Source organism: Vigna angularis, chromosome 2 (assembly GCF_016808095.1).
Source record: "Vigna angularis cultivar LongXiaoDou No.4 chromosome 2, ASM1680809v1, whole genome shotgun sequence".
NCBI lineage: Eukaryota > Viridiplantae > Streptophyta > Magnoliopsida > Fabales > Fabaceae > Vigna > Vigna angularis.
In genome coordinates, this window is record NC_068971.1 from 42,304,833 (window position 1) to 42,322,802 (window position 17,970).

General features: G+C 30.6%; 2 protein-coding genes across 2 annotated transcripts; both read left to right on the forward strand.

Annotated features, from left to right (window-relative positions):
• The first annotated feature begins 939 nt into the window (after window positions 1-939).
• On the forward strand, window positions 940-4,440 carry LOC108323244 (glutathione gamma-glutamylcysteinyltransferase 1). The gene is made up of 8 exons (XM_017555635.2): window positions 940-1,189; window positions 1,271-1,427; window positions 1,747-1,985; window positions 2,097-2,260; window positions 2,466-2,517; window positions 3,209-3,436; window positions 3,535-4,032; window positions 4,150-4,440. The coding sequence occupies exons 1-8, from the start codon at window positions 1,115-1,117 to the stop codon at window positions 4,234-4,236; spliced, it is 1,500 nt and encodes a 499-aa protein (XP_017411124.1). The 5' UTR covers window positions 940-1,114; the 3' UTR covers window positions 4,237-4,440.
• Window positions 4,441-6,659: 2,219 nt separating this feature from the next.
• On the forward strand, window positions 6,660-11,443 carry LOC108323248 (glutathione gamma-glutamylcysteinyltransferase 3). Its single transcript, XM_017555641.2, has 8 exons — window positions 6,660-6,846; window positions 6,924-7,080; window positions 7,154-7,392; window positions 7,626-7,789; window positions 8,603-8,654; window positions 8,996-9,223; window positions 9,362-9,880; window positions 10,987-11,443. Exons 1-8 carry the CDS (start codon window positions 6,769-6,771, stop codon window positions 11,041-11,043), a joined length of 1,494 nt encoding a protein of 497 aa, XP_017411130.1. The 5' UTR covers window positions 6,660-6,768; the 3' UTR covers window positions 11,044-11,443.
• Window positions 11,444-17,970: the final 6,527 nt, after the last annotated feature.

Below are 17,970 nucleotides of genomic sequence, written 5' to 3' on the forward strand. Positions count from 1 at the left end.
TCAGCATTTAAACTCTAAGTTAAACATTGGGTGTCATAATAACCGTAAATTTTACTTATATTTAAATATGAATTTAATTTTTTTTGTAATAATTAGGTTTTGATTTTAGTCATAATTTTTTTTTCTATTTTAATATGTCATGGTTGTTAATGTCTCTATCATTTTATTTTTTAAATTCAATTCTATAAGAGTAAAATATATATTTTTTATAACAATACTATAAATCAGAAGTAGTAATTTTAGATTTAAAAAATATTAAATTTATATTTTTTTTTTACAAAAAAGACTGAAGTAAAAATAGCCAATTTCACACAATTAAAATGACTACTTTAACTCAATTTTTGACTTATAAAAACATTTTCTTATTTATTGGTAAAGAAAATAATAAAAAATGTGTGATTTGTCATCTCACATGTTTTATTTTTTTTACATATAATAATAAAGGAGTGAAAATTGTAATAACAAAATATATATATATATATATATATATATATATATATATATATATATATATATATATATATATATATTAGATAATGTATAATTTATAATTTTACAATTACTTAATTGTAATTAATTAATTTATTATTTTAAAAATTAATTTTGATGTGTTTCAATGTTATTTTTTAAAATAAATATACATATTATTTTCTCAGTTTTTCTTATATTTTTAGATCGTCAATATTATTTGTTAACAATTTATTAATGGATAAGTTGAGGTCACAATTTTTTTTAAACTTCTTTAAGTTTTTTTATGTAAAAATATTTTATTATAATTTTATATAAGAAATAAAAAGCTAAGGTTAAAAAAAATTGTTGTAAACCTGTGAATTCCAAAAATATGTTCCGTCTTTTGTAAAAAAAAAAAAGAACTAAAAAAAAGTTTATATATACTTTTTGAAATTGAATTTTCTGTTGCATGAGAGATTACGAGGTGCATAAACTGAATATTCTGTGAAGGAATCAAGACAAAGAACCTCTGCAACCCAACAAAAACGAAAATGTTTGACGGTTACAATCATCAAAAGAATAACCTGATCAATCGAACATCCAACATAGAAAACTAGATGTAGTGCTTAGGTTTTGCAAAGAGTATTTGCTTCTGCTTCTTTCAATGGCGACGGCGGGATTGTACCGACGCCTTCTTCCTTGTCCTCCCGCCGTCGAATTTGCTTCCTCACAAGGCAAGGTAGCGAGAACGAATGAACATGGTAATGTTTTTAACGGTATCGTGGTTTTACTCAATTTTTCTTTCTTCATTGAATTTCAGGAACTTTTTCTCGAAGCCATTCACAATGGAACCATGGAAGGCTTTTACAAGTTGGTTTCCCACTTTCAAACACAGTCCGAGCCCGCTTTCTGCGGTCTCGCTAGCTTGTCTATGGTTCTCAATGCTCTTGCCATTGATCCTGGAAGGAAGTGGAAAGGTACAGTTTATGCTTCTATCACTAACCAAACCTACGCGATTAAGCTTTTTGGACAAAATTCTGTAAACACTTTTGGAAAAATAATAATAAACTTTGTTTGAATCTATACAATGTCATATAAGAGTGATTTGACTTATTCATTATTAGCTTAGAGGGAGGTTTATTTATTACTTGTTACTTTTCTATTCTAGAAAAGTCTGTGGAAAAAATTCTGTAAACATATCCTAATTATGAATCAATGTTGGCTTAAATCAATTGTAATGCCTTGATTTGACTGTTCTGATTTATGTTTTTCTGTCTTCTGGGGATTTATCTGCAGGGCCTTGGAGATGGTTTGATGAATCTATGTTGGACTGTTGTGAATCTCTAGAAAAGGTGAAAGTTCAGGGCATCACGTTTGGGAAGCTTGTGTGTTTGGCTCAATGTGCTGGAGCCAAAGTTGATTCCTTTCGTGCTAGCCATAGCAGCATTGATGATTTTCGTAAATATGTCATCAAGTGTTCCATGTCTGATGAGTGTCACGTTATCTCCTCATACCATAGAGCTGCCCTTGAGCAAGTATGTTCTATGGTTTGATAGGAAATATGAAACTTTCCAAGTTTGATTGTTATTTCTCATCGCCTGTCATGCTGATTACTTTCTGTAATCTTGATTTTCTTTTCATGACAGACTGGAAACGGTCACTTTTCTCCTATTGGAGGATATCACGCTGGAAAGGACATGGCACTTGTTTTGGATGTTGCACGATTTAAGTATCCTCCCCATTGGATCCCTCTTAAAATTCTCTGGGAAGGTATGAATTATGTCGACGAGGCTACTGGACGAACTAGAGGGTAAGCTTTCTTATCTTATACTATTTTCTATTGACTTTTAATCTGATTAATCACAGTCAATTTGTTATGATGTTACTGAATGTTGACAATAAGAAATTATGTAGCCTGGACTGCAGTGGCCATTTTGAGCAATAAGAAAACTTGACACTTTTTTCTTTTCGTTACATACGTTAAATGATTTGCTTAACTTTTTTACCTATTTCAGATTCTTGCTTGTATCAAGGCCTCATAGGGAACCTGGATTGCTTTATACTCTGGTATTTATCTTTTTGATAAGTAATGACTCAGGGTTTTACATTTCAGATATAGTAAACAATACTGGTTGGGCATTAATTTTTTTTGGATAATTTCTTTAATTGTGAAAGCCTGTAGGCACATGATTCCTCCAATGTAGTGCATTATAATTAGTTTCTGTGTTATGGTGAAATTGTCCTCAGGAGCAGGCATGTTGGTTTATTTCTGGTTTGTATGATCTTCTTGTCAGCAACTGTGTTTCTTGTAAAGTAAACTACAATTTCCATTTTCAAACGGATAAAATACCTTGTTTGTCATCTTACTCCTATGATCCAATGTTTTATTTGCTAATACCAAATCAGATACTTTCATGTTGTCATAATAAGGATTATACAATAGTTGAATGAAGTTTAACTGGATATGCTTTATTTGTGGTACTTTCATACAAAACGGCGGAAAGTCAATTTGCACCATGTAGTTTGGCCATGTTTATTTTAACTCGTCTTAATTCATGCATTCATTTTCTTACTTCAGCAATCCTATGAATTCTGGAAATACATGCTTAGTGCAGTTTGTGTTTGTGTAGTGTCAGTATTGTGTTTTTGATTGTTTACATTGGTGTGGGTTGGATGTATCTTGTGTGTGTTTGTGAGTTTTTGAGTTTGTCACTGTTTTTCATTGTTTATGTTGTAATGGGTTGTATGAATCTTACAGAGCTGCAAACATGAGAGTTGGATTAATATTGCAAAGTTCCTGATAGACGATGTTCCTCTTCTATTAAAATCAGAGGATGTCAAAGACGTTCATCAGGTTGTTTCAATTATAGTCTCATCACTGCCATCCAAGTCTGAACAGTTTATCAAGTGGGTGGCAGAGATCAGGAGGCGAGAGGATGGTGGTCCAAGTTTGAGCACAGAGGAGAAAGCAAGGCTTGCTATCAAGGTTCAATACGTCCAATTTTATCTTGTCCCGATTCTCTCATTCATCGTATATTCTATTTTGGTCCCATCAATCTTCTTAGTAACTTTTTTGTTATGCAGGAAGAGGTATTGAAACAGGTCCAGGAGACCGGCCTTTTCAAATATGTAGCTTCCTTTCTGTCAAATTCTTGCAGCAGGGAATCACCAGATGATACAGATGCGTTACCTGTCATTGCTGCAAGTATTTGTTGTCAAGGAGCAGAAATTTTAGCTGGGAAACCTTGGTCACAGGCAGGGTATAGCTGTCAAGTAACATGTATGAAATGCTTGAAAGCTGAAGATGACAAGCCAATAACAATGGTTTCTGGGACTGTGGTAAATGGTAACACTGAGCAAGGTGTTGATGTGTTGATTCCTTCTTCAAGTAGGAAATTATGTAGCAATTGCTCTAGGACAAGTAATTATATGAGGATGCATCCAGCTAGCACTGACGTGCTAACAGTGCTACTACTGTCCTTACCATCTACAACATGGACAGGCATCAAAGATGAGCAGCTTTTGACAGAAATACACAGTCTGGTTTCAACTGAAAACCTTCCCTCTTTGCTTCAAGAAGAGGTAGTTTATTTCTCATTTGCTTTGTAGTTTCTTTTATACATTGCACTTCAGCACTGTTTTCTTCTAATTCTACTCAGTCTTCAACTTCACCTCACTGTTAACAATTCTGCATTTCAGGTTCTGCATTTGAGACGTCAGCTTCAGCTTCTCAAGAGATGTCAAGAGGGTAAGGTTGATCAGGATCTTGGTGCTCCTCACTCTTAGCATCTCACATTTTTTAATCATCCATCTCAAGGCCGAACCACTTTTCCACAGTCTTGACAGCTAAAACTTAAATCTCATACACGAGTGTAGAGTCACTTAATATTTTATTCACCTATTTTTGACAACTGAAAGTTCTATTTTCGACCAGGGATTCAGTACCTTAGTTGCTAATTACATTAATTTTTTTCGTTTATGCTTATTCACTCGTGCTGATAGAATTTACTTTCTGATTTTATATTGTACTTTAGATAACTTTTTGGTTATGATGTTTATGAATACCAAATTATATCTTGTTTTGTATATTTTTCTAGTTTCTCCTCTCTTGATTGTCCGTAAAAAAGTATGTAAAAATAAATAAATATGACACTAACTCAAATTAGAACTTGTAGATATAGCAGTGCTTGCAAAAAGACAAATTACAACCATTTGATAATGTCAAATAATAATATTTTAATTATAATTATATTATTTTTAATTTATAATTGTAATATATATTATTATATTATTAAAAAGGAGCGTTAAATGAATTTTTTTAAGGAGTGTCAAACTAACTTTTTTCAAAAGTATAGACATGACAGGGACTGATAAAAAGAGAAATATTTACGAAGAGAAATATTTACGAATAAGAAAACAAGTTTGATGTGACGAATCAAAATTAGAGAATTAAGATCGCGTAAGAATTAAATAGTATGGACCAACTGAAGAGTGCATATTCTTTCGTTGCATAGTTATTGGTGCTGTTGTGATCCTAATTTCACACTGAGCTCCGATTAGGGTGATAAATGGAACTGCACTACGTTATCATAAATAGTTCAGACATGTTTTATTAAATTGGACTGAACTAAATTATATTAAACTACAATATAAAATAAATTAAATTACTAATTATACTAATTTTAAATTGAATTGTATTAATTTTAACACTGCACTAGTTTTAAATCAAATTTTTAAGTTTAAATTAATTTTATAACATAATTTGAAATAAAATTTATTTTTATTATAGTGATTTAAAATATGAATAAAAAAAATATAAGTTTAAAATTTCACAATATTATTATTATTTTATTTGTTTATATTTTTTATTTGATTATTTATTATTTTACTTTTCTTATAACTAGTAATAAATATGATAAAATAATCTAAAATATTCTTAAAAGATAATAAGATTTATAAAAGCAAAAATTTGATAATATTATAATAGGAGGTATGATCCTAAAGATTTAAATAAGTAAATATTTATATATTATTTCTTAACAACACAGTACATAAAGTTTCTAAAAAATTAAATCGGAATTTTATTGTCACTCAAATTTAAGTGATAGTTTTAGCATAATGATTTGATTTTGATAAAGACTATAATTGGAGTGACAAACTTAAAGAAAAACAAAACAAAAACCTAGAAAAACAAAATCAAGTTAATTAAAAGAAACTAGAAAAAAAATTATAGAAAAAAAAAAGAAGGACCAATCAGTCTCACCAATAATCTTACATCAATTATGAAAATAAATATTTTAATTCCTCTCTTTCATTGAATAGGTTGAATGTTCTGGTACTATTTTTTTACATAAAAATAAATAAAATATCTTTTAAAACTTTCAAGTATACGTAGATTTAATCTTTATTTTATAAGTCTTTTAATATAATATATATTAATAAATTAGAGATTAAATGTCAATATTTAAAAACAAAAACTAAAAATAAGTTTATTGATATAAGAAAATAGACTTTATCCACATCAAATAAAAAAATTGAAATTTTTTTTTTTTTTTAACATTGAATGAAATCCAAACATTTTAACTGGTGATGGATAAGCTCAAAGGTATGAGAACCAAGACAACATACATACAATATTAAGATTTGAGAGTACAACTCTCTCACCAACCTCTTAAAAATATAGTTCAGTTCTATTAGTGAACTGAACTGAATTTCATAAGTTATTTTTTTTAAACTGAACCATAAAATAGTATATTTAACTTTTAATAAAAATAGATCAAACTATAGTAAAAATGAGTTATATTTGCCCGCTCCAATATTTATTCGAGAAAAGTATAATTTCCATTAATATTGCCCAGGCACCTAGGAATCGTGGGTTGAACATAGTTTCCATCAGCCATCACTTTCTTAAATTAATAAATAATATTGTTTAATTTTGACTTAATAATCTCGGTCTCAACTAATGGACATCTCGGTCTTAAGTTCGAAGAAGAATTTCATTGGACTTTAATGTTTTATTGGAGAAGCTTATGCCTGGCAATTTATACAGGAATAAAAAAACAATTTTTAAAAAAAAAACTAAATACGTTTTTAGTTTTTAAATTTAAACCTGAAATTAAAACTCACTTTTTTTTTCTAAGTTTGATACATTTTAATTATCAAATTTTAAAAATAAATAAATACGTTGCGAACAGAGAGACGGCAGAGAACTGAAGAAGAAGACGAAGAAAGAAAGAGGAAGAGAAGATAGTAATTAACGGTAATTTGTTAAGTTCAGAGGAGAAACATTACTGTAGGAGTTGCAGAAGAGAAGGTTTGATGTGCATGGCGAGCCCAGGTTTATACCGCAGAGAGCTACCTTCCCCTGCAATCGAGTTTGCTTCGCCCCTAGGCAAGGTCAACGCTCTTTCTCATCATTCCATTTATCTAATTCTTCCTTCAACAGTTTCATTGATTCGTTCTTCTTTGCACAGAAGCTGTTCGGCGAGGCACACGAGCAAGGAACCATGGAAGCCTTCTTCAAGTTAATATCCTACTATCAGACGCAATCAGAGCCTGCATACTGCGGTCTCGCCACACTTTCCGTTGTTCTCAATGCCCTTGCTATTGATCCTGGAAGAAAATGGAAAGGTATATTGCTGTAGTAATCTTCTCTTCTTTTTTTTGTTGTTTTGAATTTATGAAAGGAAAAGTCGCTTAACAGGTCCTTGGAGATGGTTTGACGAGTCCATGCTGGATTGCTGTGAGCCTTTGGCTCAAATTAAACTGGAAGGCATTACGTTCGGGAAAGTTGCGTGTTTGGCTCGATGCAATGGAGCTAAGGTGGAAGCCTTTCGATCGGATAAAAGCTCGGTTGATGAGTTTCGCAAACGTGTGATTTCGTGCTCTCAGTCTGAGGATTCTCACGTCATTGTATCTTACCACAGGACACCTCTCAATCAGGTGGTGTAGACTTCATTGGTTCACCATTCGTCTTTATGATAGATTATTAGTCTATTCATAACTCATGTTTCGTTAACTTTGATCGGGCCTACTTCACTTTATACATAGTTGTTTAATTCAACATCTAAGGTCCTTTTCTATACAGATACACTTACTGTTGAGTTGTGTAGGAAATGGAGAGCTACATGAGTTTATAGAAATGATGGAAATTTTGTCATGTTGTTGGGTAACAGACTGGAATTGGTCATTTTTCACCAGTTGGAGGATATCACGCTGAAAGGGATATGGTCCTCGTATTGGATGTTGCTCGTTTCAAGTATCCTCCTCACTGGGTTCCCCTTACCCTTCTCTGGGAGGGAATGAGCACCATTGATCAAGCAACGGGACTTCGAAGGGGGTAACACTAAGATCTCTTATACTGCCAATTAGAGCATAGTAGGATAACAGCTAGTTGTGTCTTAGGGGATGCTGCCGACACATTCTTTATTTCTCAATGTCTTTTGTAAAATTTTACCAAAATTATAGCCCCTTTAATTGCTATTATCGCCTTCAACTTTGTTGCACTTCTCCTTTTGCCAAAACGAAACCTTCCTGAATTTTGTGAGAACTGGTTATTTAACAGTGGAAATGTTTTCCTAGTCAATAAATTTTCATCTCTTACGGGGTTCTTTCTTTTTATTCAAGCTTACCAATTACTCAAAAATGGTAGTTTTCGTGGAATGTACGGTATGCTTCAAGTAATTTACTTATTATTTATGCCCTGATGCATTTCATTAGGGAAAAGAAATCTGCATTGGAAACTCCGGAGAATAATTTCTTTTTTTAATTATCGAAGTTGGTTTGATTAATTTATAAAGGATCATTTTCGGAGTCTTATTTTGTAGGTAACAAGTTCCGTTCTAATCAATCATGTTGTAGAATTTGAGAGGGAAACGGGTGGAAGTCGAAAATATCTTTACCTCATCATAGTCATAACATAATATGATTATATGTACTAAATTTGGGTATATCTATATATTCTATCCACATATACCTTAGTTGTTTTCTGCTGATGTAATCTGAAAATCGTACTATTTGAATGTCTGAGTGCCATTAAAATCTTTCTAGTTGCTATGATTATAGGATGTGATTTTATGAACACGTCTAGCTTGTTAAGCATGTTCAACTAGTCTTCCTTCCTCTATTTTATACTTGGAAATTTGTATTTCAGGTACATGGTTATTTCAAGGCTTAACAGAGCACCCTCTATACTTTATACTGTGGTATTGTGATACTATTAGATTCTTTGTTGAACCACTATATATACAATATCTAAAATCGTGAGTTTACTGTAAAATTGTAACGGTTAGGTCAGCTAGAAAGAGTTTCTTCTCCTGAAATCATTTTGAACAATACAAATGTCTTATAGCCATACATAGATCATGTTAAAATATGAAGCGTGATTGGGAGGTCTGCATCCATTGTCACTTGTAGGAACTGTAATGGTTGAAAATATAGGTAAAAGTCTATGTTAACAAAAACTCGACTTTCGTATGCTTTGAAAATCAGTTTCTATTTGTAGATTACGGCAAATAGTAAATAAATACTTAAAGATTTTCTGCAGAGTTGTAGACATGAAGGTTGGAGCCGTGTCGCCAAATTTCTAACTGAAGATGTCCCTCAACTTCTTAAGTCAGAGGATCTAAAAGATGTTCAGGAAGTGCTGTCTGTTATTTTTAAACCGCCTCCTAGTGAATTGAGACGGTTAATAACATGGATTGCTGAAGTTCGCAGACAAGAAGATGGAAATCTCACATTGAGCGACGAGGAAAAAGGAAGGCTTGCTTTAAAGGTTTTGACTCTACTTCCTTTCTGTTTTTTGGGGTGGTCATAATTTCACTCTTGAATCTGTCAAATGCATCATTTGCATAATTAGGAACTTCATCAAATAAATGAAAAATAACAATATTTGAGAGATTTGAAATTTCAGGCTGACATACTGGAACAGATTCGAACAACTGCACTCTTCAAACACGTGACCAGATGGTTGGATTCTGAAAATTCACGTTCTAAAACATATGCAAACCTTGGTGACGAAGATACGCTAGCAGTACTTGCCACCGGTGTTTGTTGCCAAGGGGCGGATCTTTTGACTGGTTGTGGTAGGTTAGGTTTGTCAGGTGGAAAAAGCTGCGGTCAAATAGAGGTAAAACTTCTGAATGTTGACAGTGAAAATCCAGGAACATTAGTTTCAGGAACTGTTACAACTAGTGGTGGTAGTGAAGAAGTCGAAGTGTTGGTTCCTCTGTGTCAAAGGGAGCCAAGTAGGTTATGTCTTTATAATGAAGGTCACTGCATAGAGATGCACCCGTCTGATGCAGATTTCTTAACGGTACTTTTATTGGCCTTGCCCTTGCATACGTGGTCGGGTTTTAAAGAAGAAAAGCTGCGAGTGGAAGTTTTGAGCCTTCTAGCAACTGAAGATCTCCCTCCCCTACTTCAGGAAGAGGTAATGTTCAGTTATTGACTAGATAAAACTGGATTCCAACTAAGAATTTTCTCCTGACAAAGTTCTCTTGTCTTACAAATGTTTTCCTTCTCAGTTTATAGCAAACTGTGAATTCACACCATTTGAAAATGTCAATCCGAATTAATTTTATCACACCAAAATTCAACACTACCTTTCAGTTCATTGAGTTTCAAACAGAGACTATGAAATGCTAAGTTGCTCATGATAACGCTTAATAGAGAGGTATCTAAGAACATAATATATCTTAGAATTTTAAATTAAAAAATTACATAAATGTCATTAAAGGATTGTCTCTTTTAGTAGTGTCAGGATATCACCCTCTATACACAATAAACATTTACGTTGACCATCTTTAGAATATTCTGAATGCTTCAGTTGCTCATTATATATATTAAAGCTTAATAGAGAGAGTATCATTCGCATGTTACGAATTATCAACAGAAGATATGGTGTGTGTGTGTGTGTGTGTATATATAATGGGAATTAATAGATCGGTGTCCAACCCACCATTGGGATAAGGTTTGATAGTGATTTGGCATTGACAATGCTTATTAACATGCTCTAAAATTTCACTAGCCAACAAAGTTGAAGAGGTAAAATAATCAATTTATATAGTATTACATTATTTTAAAATAATCACAGTTTTAATTATAAAAAAATATTTTGAAATATTCTTCTGACTTTAGCATTATTTTTTTCTGTATATTGGTGGAACAAACTTGGTATTAATTGAAAAGTTAGTAATTGTTTTATCTAAATTTGTACTAATTGAATATTTTTAATTTCCCAATTAATTTGGTTTTGAGTTAGCAAAATTTGCTGGAATTAATTTTCCAACTAACAAATTAGAAAACTTGCCTAAGAAACTTGATATGCAACCAAGTAAATCTTGTTCACGTTCAAATGTATGTATGGCATAGAAATCGCAGGAAAGCAAATTGATACCATGGTTCTACATTGTCGAAGAGGCTTCATGAAAAACTAATGAATGGAACTTAGTGGGTTGGGTGAAAATAGTATTATAACTTTTCAATGTAGTCATTAATCTGATTAGCTTCTGTACTTAGCAATAATTCTTGAAACAGGTTTTGTTATTGCGAGACCAACTTCATTTTCTCATGCAACGTTGTGGTGACGTGTAGAACACACCTGAGAAAAACTATTGTTCTACATTTGTGCAAGATGTCTGAGCTGTACAGCGTAATTCTGTACGGAAGAATAACATGCAGATTTGCATAAATTGAAAGATGAATCAACTGAATGTGCCAAAAGGTGAACGTTCTCTGATATTTCTTCTCACTTGGGTAATAAATTATGAGAAGTTAAAACAGTAAAACTCTTTCATTTTATAATATTGATCTATTGAAAATAAATGAATGGATATAATCATTCATGGTATGTCATTTTTGTTTTTCTCCAAATGGATATTTTCTCTTTTTGAAGCTATTCATTTCCTTCAACCAGGTGATCATTTTTTTCAGCTGTTATATTACGTGTAAGAACTAGTAACATTCGATGGCTATTATCTTTTATTACATTCGTTGCGTGTGCGCTAAAAGTTGACATTTGGAAACATGCGAAGCTAATGTTAAATGAATTGAACAATGCTGACAGGTTTTTTTGGCAATTTCTGTTTCAAGAATTTCAACTTATCGTAAATGGATTGTCCCTTTTACTTTTTTTGTTGGTGACTACTGTATTTGTAGAATTATTCATACTCTAAATGGTTCTTCATAATATCACGAGTTGGTCAAAAGTGTGGAGTAAAAGACCACGGAATGGGGTTTTAATGAACCTATATATATGTTTTTAGTCTATGTATGATGTTGGCTTTCTTATAAATTTAAATTTAAATGTATTAATCCTTATTATGAATAGTTAATGTATTAGTTATTGGAGTTTAGATAGTTAATAAGTTAATAGTTTATAGTTATTTTTATCTGTTTTGAATATAACAGTTTGAAAATTATAAATTTATAATTTGTATTGTTGATTATATGTATAAAAAAAACAAAGAAAAGATTAATTAAATTTCTTCATATTAGAAAATTGTTGTCGACAGAAGTTTAAATAAGATTGAATGGCATAATCTCATTTTCTGTGGAAGGTTGTTGAGTCACTAATCAAATGAAAATTGAGTAATTGCTGAAAATTTTCATATTTTATTGATGTCTCAAACAGAATTGAAAATACTAGATAATTCAAAAGGAAAGGTAACATTGGGTTGAGTAAAGTGAATTTTGATGAGAATTTACTTTAAGATCATTATTAATTTTTGTCTTTTCTAATCATAAGTATGGAATAAATTTAATTAAATTACATTAATCTCTTACTATTATGTCATATCATTAGTGATATAAGAACTTGATTTCACTTTTAGTCTAATCTAATTTTATTTTGCTTCGCATATCATCAAATAACTAAACTGCACACTTTGAAAACTATTTGGTATATTGCTTTCATTCATATAGCTCAGCAAGAGGGGGTTCTGCTGTACCAATTTTTGCTGGGAAAAGCGTGACCGAACAAATAATAATATTTTTTAATTTATTGAGATTACTTTTCATTGAACTTGTCAATTTTTAAATAAGTGTAAATAGGATATTGGACTAAGTACAAATAATAAAAATTGACAATAAAATATCAATTAACTTAAAATAAAATCTACTTAATCTATCTCTATCTTATATTAATAAAATAAAATAATACTCTCCTAAATAAAAGAAAAATCAAAACTACCTATATCTATTTTATCTTTATCAAAATCAAACCAAATATTACTAAACCCAAAAACTAATAAAATAAGATTTAAACAAAATTATTAACAAAACCCTAAAATTTAAGTTTATCCCATCAAACTCCCCCATAAACTTAAATTTATCCCAACAAACTCCTCCGTAAACTTAAATTCTTCCTTCGTTCGGCTTTCCATGTGCATCATCCCACACCGAGTTTGCATCTACTCTCCAAGATTTTCAGCTCCAGTTCATACAACCGGTTCTTCTTTGCTTTTACCTGGGTTGTTAGACGACCATGCTTATCCTTTAAATACAATACCTGGTCCTTCATAAAAAGTGAATTACCTTTTTCAATTATCTGACTCATGCTTAAAATATTGTTCTTCAGCTCCGGAACATAGTAAACATCCCGAATGTCTCCAACTCATCCATTCTTCTGCATATGTCGGATTGTTCCACGCCCTTTCACGGCCACCTTGGAGTCATCTCCGAAAGACATAAATTTGGCCTCCACCTTGGTGAGTTTATCAAAAAAGTTTTCGTTTCCACACATATGATTGCTTGCCCCAGTATCTAAATATCATACCGAGTTGGTAGAAATCTCATCAGCCTTCATCTCTTCTTCATCTTCTTCTTTCCTATTTTTATCTGGTTCATGAATGCTATATGCTTTCTTTTCCTTTTCAAGAGCTGCCTTCTTCAGCTCCTCAAGCTTAACCCTCTGTTCATCTAGAAGCCTCCTTATCCGCTAAATCTCTTCATCTTTTTGTTTGAGTTCTTTCTCAAGATTTTCTCCACAATTGTTGCATCCTTTACCAAGATCACTTCATCCATTATTGAGACCGAATTTTCCATGTCCACTGCATCCGAGCTCTTTACCAGCAATAATTCTTCTGCATCTTCAGTAAGGAGATTTGTCTCCCCTTTTGTCTCGGTCTTGCAATACTTTGCAATATGGCCTACCTTACCACAATTGTAGCACTTGCTTGATCTACACTCATTTGCATAGTGACCATACTTGCCACACTTAAAACATTCAACCCCTGACCGATCGCCTTGGCCTTTCCCTTGTCCTCGGTCAAGGAAATTTTGTTGTTCGTAGTGCTTGATCATCGGGTTTCCTCCTTTTATTTTTCTTCCTCAATTCGTGGTCTTTTAATGATCCAGCTAACTCCTCCATAGTGAGAGTTGACAAATCATTTGTCTGTTCAATAGTGACCACGATACTTTCAAAATCATCTGTCAAATTTCTCAAGATCTTTTTCGCAACACGGTTAGGAGGAACCTCTTCTCCGTTCATTCTGAGTTGGTTGGCCATCTTCTGCACTTGAGTTATAAACTCGGCAACTCCCTCATTTTCATCCATCTCCATATGTTCAAACTCTCTTCTGAGAACTTGTACTCGAACCTGCTTCACGCGGGTATCGCCTTTGTATGCCATCTTCAGAATTTTCCATGCTTCTTTTGCTGACTTTGCATTAACTATTTTCTCGAATCCAGATTCATCCACTGCATTATACAAAAAGTAGAAAGCCGATTTGTCTTTCACTCGTGTCTTTTTCAATGTAGCAATCTAGTTCACTGTTTGATGCTCATCATTCGCGGGTTCATTGTACTCGTCCTCCACTATGTCCTATACATCTTGGGATCCAAGAAGAACCTTCATCTGCAAAGACCAATTGTTGTAATTGGTATTTTTCGACAATTGTGACACACTCATCCCATTGACTACCTCTTTCTTTTTCTCTCTCTCGGTACTCAGAGCATAAAGCTCTGATACCATTGTTGGGAAAAACGTGACTCACACAAATAATAATACTCTTCAATTCACTGGAGTTACTTTTCATTGAACCTTGGCAACCTTTAAATAGGTGCAAATAGGGCCTTGGGCCAAGTACAAATAAAAACTGACAATAGAATATTAACTAACTTAAAATAAAATCTACTTAATCTATCTCTATCTTATATCAATAAAATAAAATATTACTTTCCTAAATAAAAGAAAAATCAAAATTACCTATATCTATTTTATCTTTATCAAAATCAAACCAAATATTATTAAATCCAAAAATTAATAAAATAAAATTTAAACAAAATTATTAATAAAATCCTAAAATTTAAGTTTATCCCAACAATTGCATAAGAGGAATGCTGCACTTGGTTATTTGAATTTCTTAATTCATAGTATATTTTTCATGTCTTAGTGTGTTCCCATTTTTGTATCAGCAAACTTTCTGGGTATATGTGACTTTAACCATAGAATCAACACGATCGCAGGTGTTTTTGAAGATATAAAACTTAGTTCTACTAAGTAAAAAGTATCTGCGTAACATGCTTTTATATTTTAACTATACCATTTAATTTATTTCAAAATAAAATAAGTGGAAATACATTAATTTAATGTTTCTGAAACAGTACTCTAGGTCGTACGTACCAATGTATGGGTCTCGGAGCTATTCATCTATTGTATATTTTATTATGTCACATAACAAATAAAGTTACCAAAAACTTTAAATAGGACGTAATTTGTTTTCTTCATAACAAATCTTAATACTCCACTAATACATAAAACTCACGATGATGAGTAATTATTAGCATTTAAACATTTAAATAACAAAAGAAATATGTTATTTAATAATAGTAACACAGATAAATCGCAATTAGATATGTGAATTTGACTTATGGTACATGGATTTGTGGTAGTCTACTCTTAAAAACGTTTTCTTTAAAAAGGTTCCCTCAAGTGCCATCAAAATATAATCTTAGTTTCCAAAGTTTCATCTTAAGTTAGTTAAGGTTACAGAAGTAGATTTGTTCTTACTTAAAAACTTTTATTAATTCTTAGAAACGTATACATTTAAAATTATATATTTTATATTAGATACCTAATATGCTATAATTTTATTATATTTAAATAAATATTTTTATATCATACTTATTATCATGTCATTACATAAAATATATAATATATAATTGAATATAATTATTGATTATAATTTATTTATTAATTTTATCAATTTTTCATAAATTTTTTTTTATAATATTTAATAAAATATGATAAAGTTTCAAACACAACAAAACAAACATGAATTGAAAATGTGAGAATAATATATTAATTCTAATATAATTACTAAAATTTATTTATAATTACTAAATATTATATTATAATATATATATATATGTCATACCACTAAAAATAGAAAAAAAATAAACAACATATAATAAAAAAAATCCATAATTTTATTATTCATAAATTCATTATTTTATACTTTCAAATGGAGATATTTAATTTAGCTTATATTCAAATCTAGAATTTTTCGCATAATAAAATTAAATGACTATCTTATATGATATCGTGTATTTTTTCTATGTTTTTATGTGATTTTTCTATATAAGCAAACAACCAAGTTTATTAAAACCTCTTACAAATTCTATGTTTGTCTTATTATAAAATGTTTGTATATAACTCTTTGACAAATTAAAAATACTTAGATTTACAATAGATTAAGAGTTAATTGCATTTTTTCTTGTATTCAAAATGAATATTTTTTCTAAAAACAATGTCATTGGACTAGTCTTGGCCCACAGGGTTTTTGCGGATAGTTTGGCTCTATATAGACTTTTTCAATGGGAGTCATGTGGGTCAAGGTCAAACCATACCTAGAAAACCAAAAATTGACATGTCTAAGTGCAACATTGACATTCTACTTTAATATATTTATAAAAATAAATAAATTTTATTTTAAAAATATAAATGGAATTAATATAATATTAAATTTTAACTTATTATATTAAGATAGCATATAAAAGAGTTAAACTCTTATTATTACATTAATATATAATAATATATACTATTACATTATACATACAGATTTTTCTTTTTTGTGTTTATATTTTCTTTTTCTAATTTTACCTTCTATCACTTTTTAAAATATTTTTTAATTTAAATAATTACTTATAATAAAATTTTATTTAATAATAAAATTATAAAAATTACTTATAAATAAAAATTATTTATTTCTATAATTATTTTAAATAAAAATTATATTATAATTTAATAATTTTTTGTCAAAAAAAGTTTATATGTATCACTTGTTTTCACTAATAATTAATAAAAAAATATTATTATAATTCCTATTTTAATATACATATTTTCTCATAACTTTAATGGTTCAACTTGTGATAACTAAGTTTAAAGTTAGAAACTATTAAAAAAAAGTCTATCAAAGTTATATAATTTGTTGGGTGGTACATTTCTTTTCTAAATCCAACAATGTGAATGCATAGGGCACCGTTGAATACCATTTCTCATTATAGGTTGGGAGCCTTTTAGTTTTAAGGTGCTGAGTATCAGAAAATGTCATTAAGTACGTACTTTTCCAAAAACAATGTTATTGAGCACCAAAAGTGTCTTTGAATGTCACTTTTAGCGAAAGGTTTGGGGCTAAGCGCTAAGACCACCATTTGTGAAAGGTTTGAAGCTAAACACCACCTTTAAGTGTCAATGTGTATGTTGAAATTTTCTTCTGTTTTAACTTGTTTGAGATATATTTGTCATGGTTTTTTTGTATGTTTAAGAGTATTATGACATTTTATGGAGTAATAACATTATTGTGAATATATGTGATAAATGTTGTGGAAGAAATTTCAAGGAGAAGTTTCTTGTGATGATTTCAGTAGTGTATGCATTGATATATGGATTCCATATTAAGAGTTATCTTGTCGTTCTAATAATCATTCAGTCTCAAGTTAAGAATGGTGAGACATGTGGTGAGAGGAGCAGAAGATTCTAATGTAGGGTTTCTACCTTGACCAAAGATGTTAACGGACCAACCATGTGTGTAAAAGAGTAAAGCCTAATTGCAATGACTCTATACAGCAATAGAGGTCACCACAAGTACATAACCCCTTAAAATCTAATATCAATATATGTATTCGGATGTTCGAGTCTAGTATTAATATTTGTATGTGCTAGGATTGTTGATATGAATGATTTACATGTATTAATATTTATATACTTGTTGTATGATTTCTCTTTTTGCACATTATCTTAAGTTTTCTTTTGTATTTTGTTTTTGTCTATGTGTTCTCTTTACTTACAATGATCACTTTAGTGGTGTGGACAAATAAGAAAATAGCAATTAATCCAATGTAGGACGAGATGGTGCAAAAATGTAGTGTTATGATCTAGTCATGTATAAGTTTTCTTTTGAATCAGTATAATATTACGTTTTAGCTATATAGGACCATCATATATAATATATATTTTCGGGTATTATAGTTATAATTGAGATAACAGTAATAATATTGTTATTATATATATATATATAT

Excerpts from the sequence above, each read along its gene's own strand:
- LOC108323244 (XM_017555635.2), top strand. The coding sequence starts at position 1,115 with ATGGCGACGGCGGGATTGTACCGACGCCTTCTTCCTTGTCCTCCCGCC. Across the intron at positions 1,428-1,746 it reads TCCTGGAAGGAAGTGGAAAG|GGCCTTGGAGATGGTTTGAT; the intron begins GTACAGTTTATG and ends ATTTATCTGCAG. Across the intron at positions 2,261-2,465 it reads GCTACTGGACGAACTAGAGG|ATTCTTGCTTGTATCAAGGC; the intron begins GTAAGCTTTCTT and ends TACCTATTTCAG.
- LOC108323248 (XM_017555641.2), top strand. The coding sequence starts at position 6,769 with ATGTGCATGGCGAGCCCAGGTTTATACCGCAGAGAGCTACCTTCCCCT. Across the intron at positions 7,393-7,625 it reads ACAGGACACCTCTCAATCAG|ACTGGAATTGGTCATTTTTC; the intron begins GTGGTGTAGACT and ends GTTGGGTAACAG. Across the intron at positions 9,224-9,361 it reads AAGGAAGGCTTGCTTTAAAG|GCTGACATACTGGAACAGAT; the intron begins GTTTTGACTCTA and ends TTGAAATTTCAG.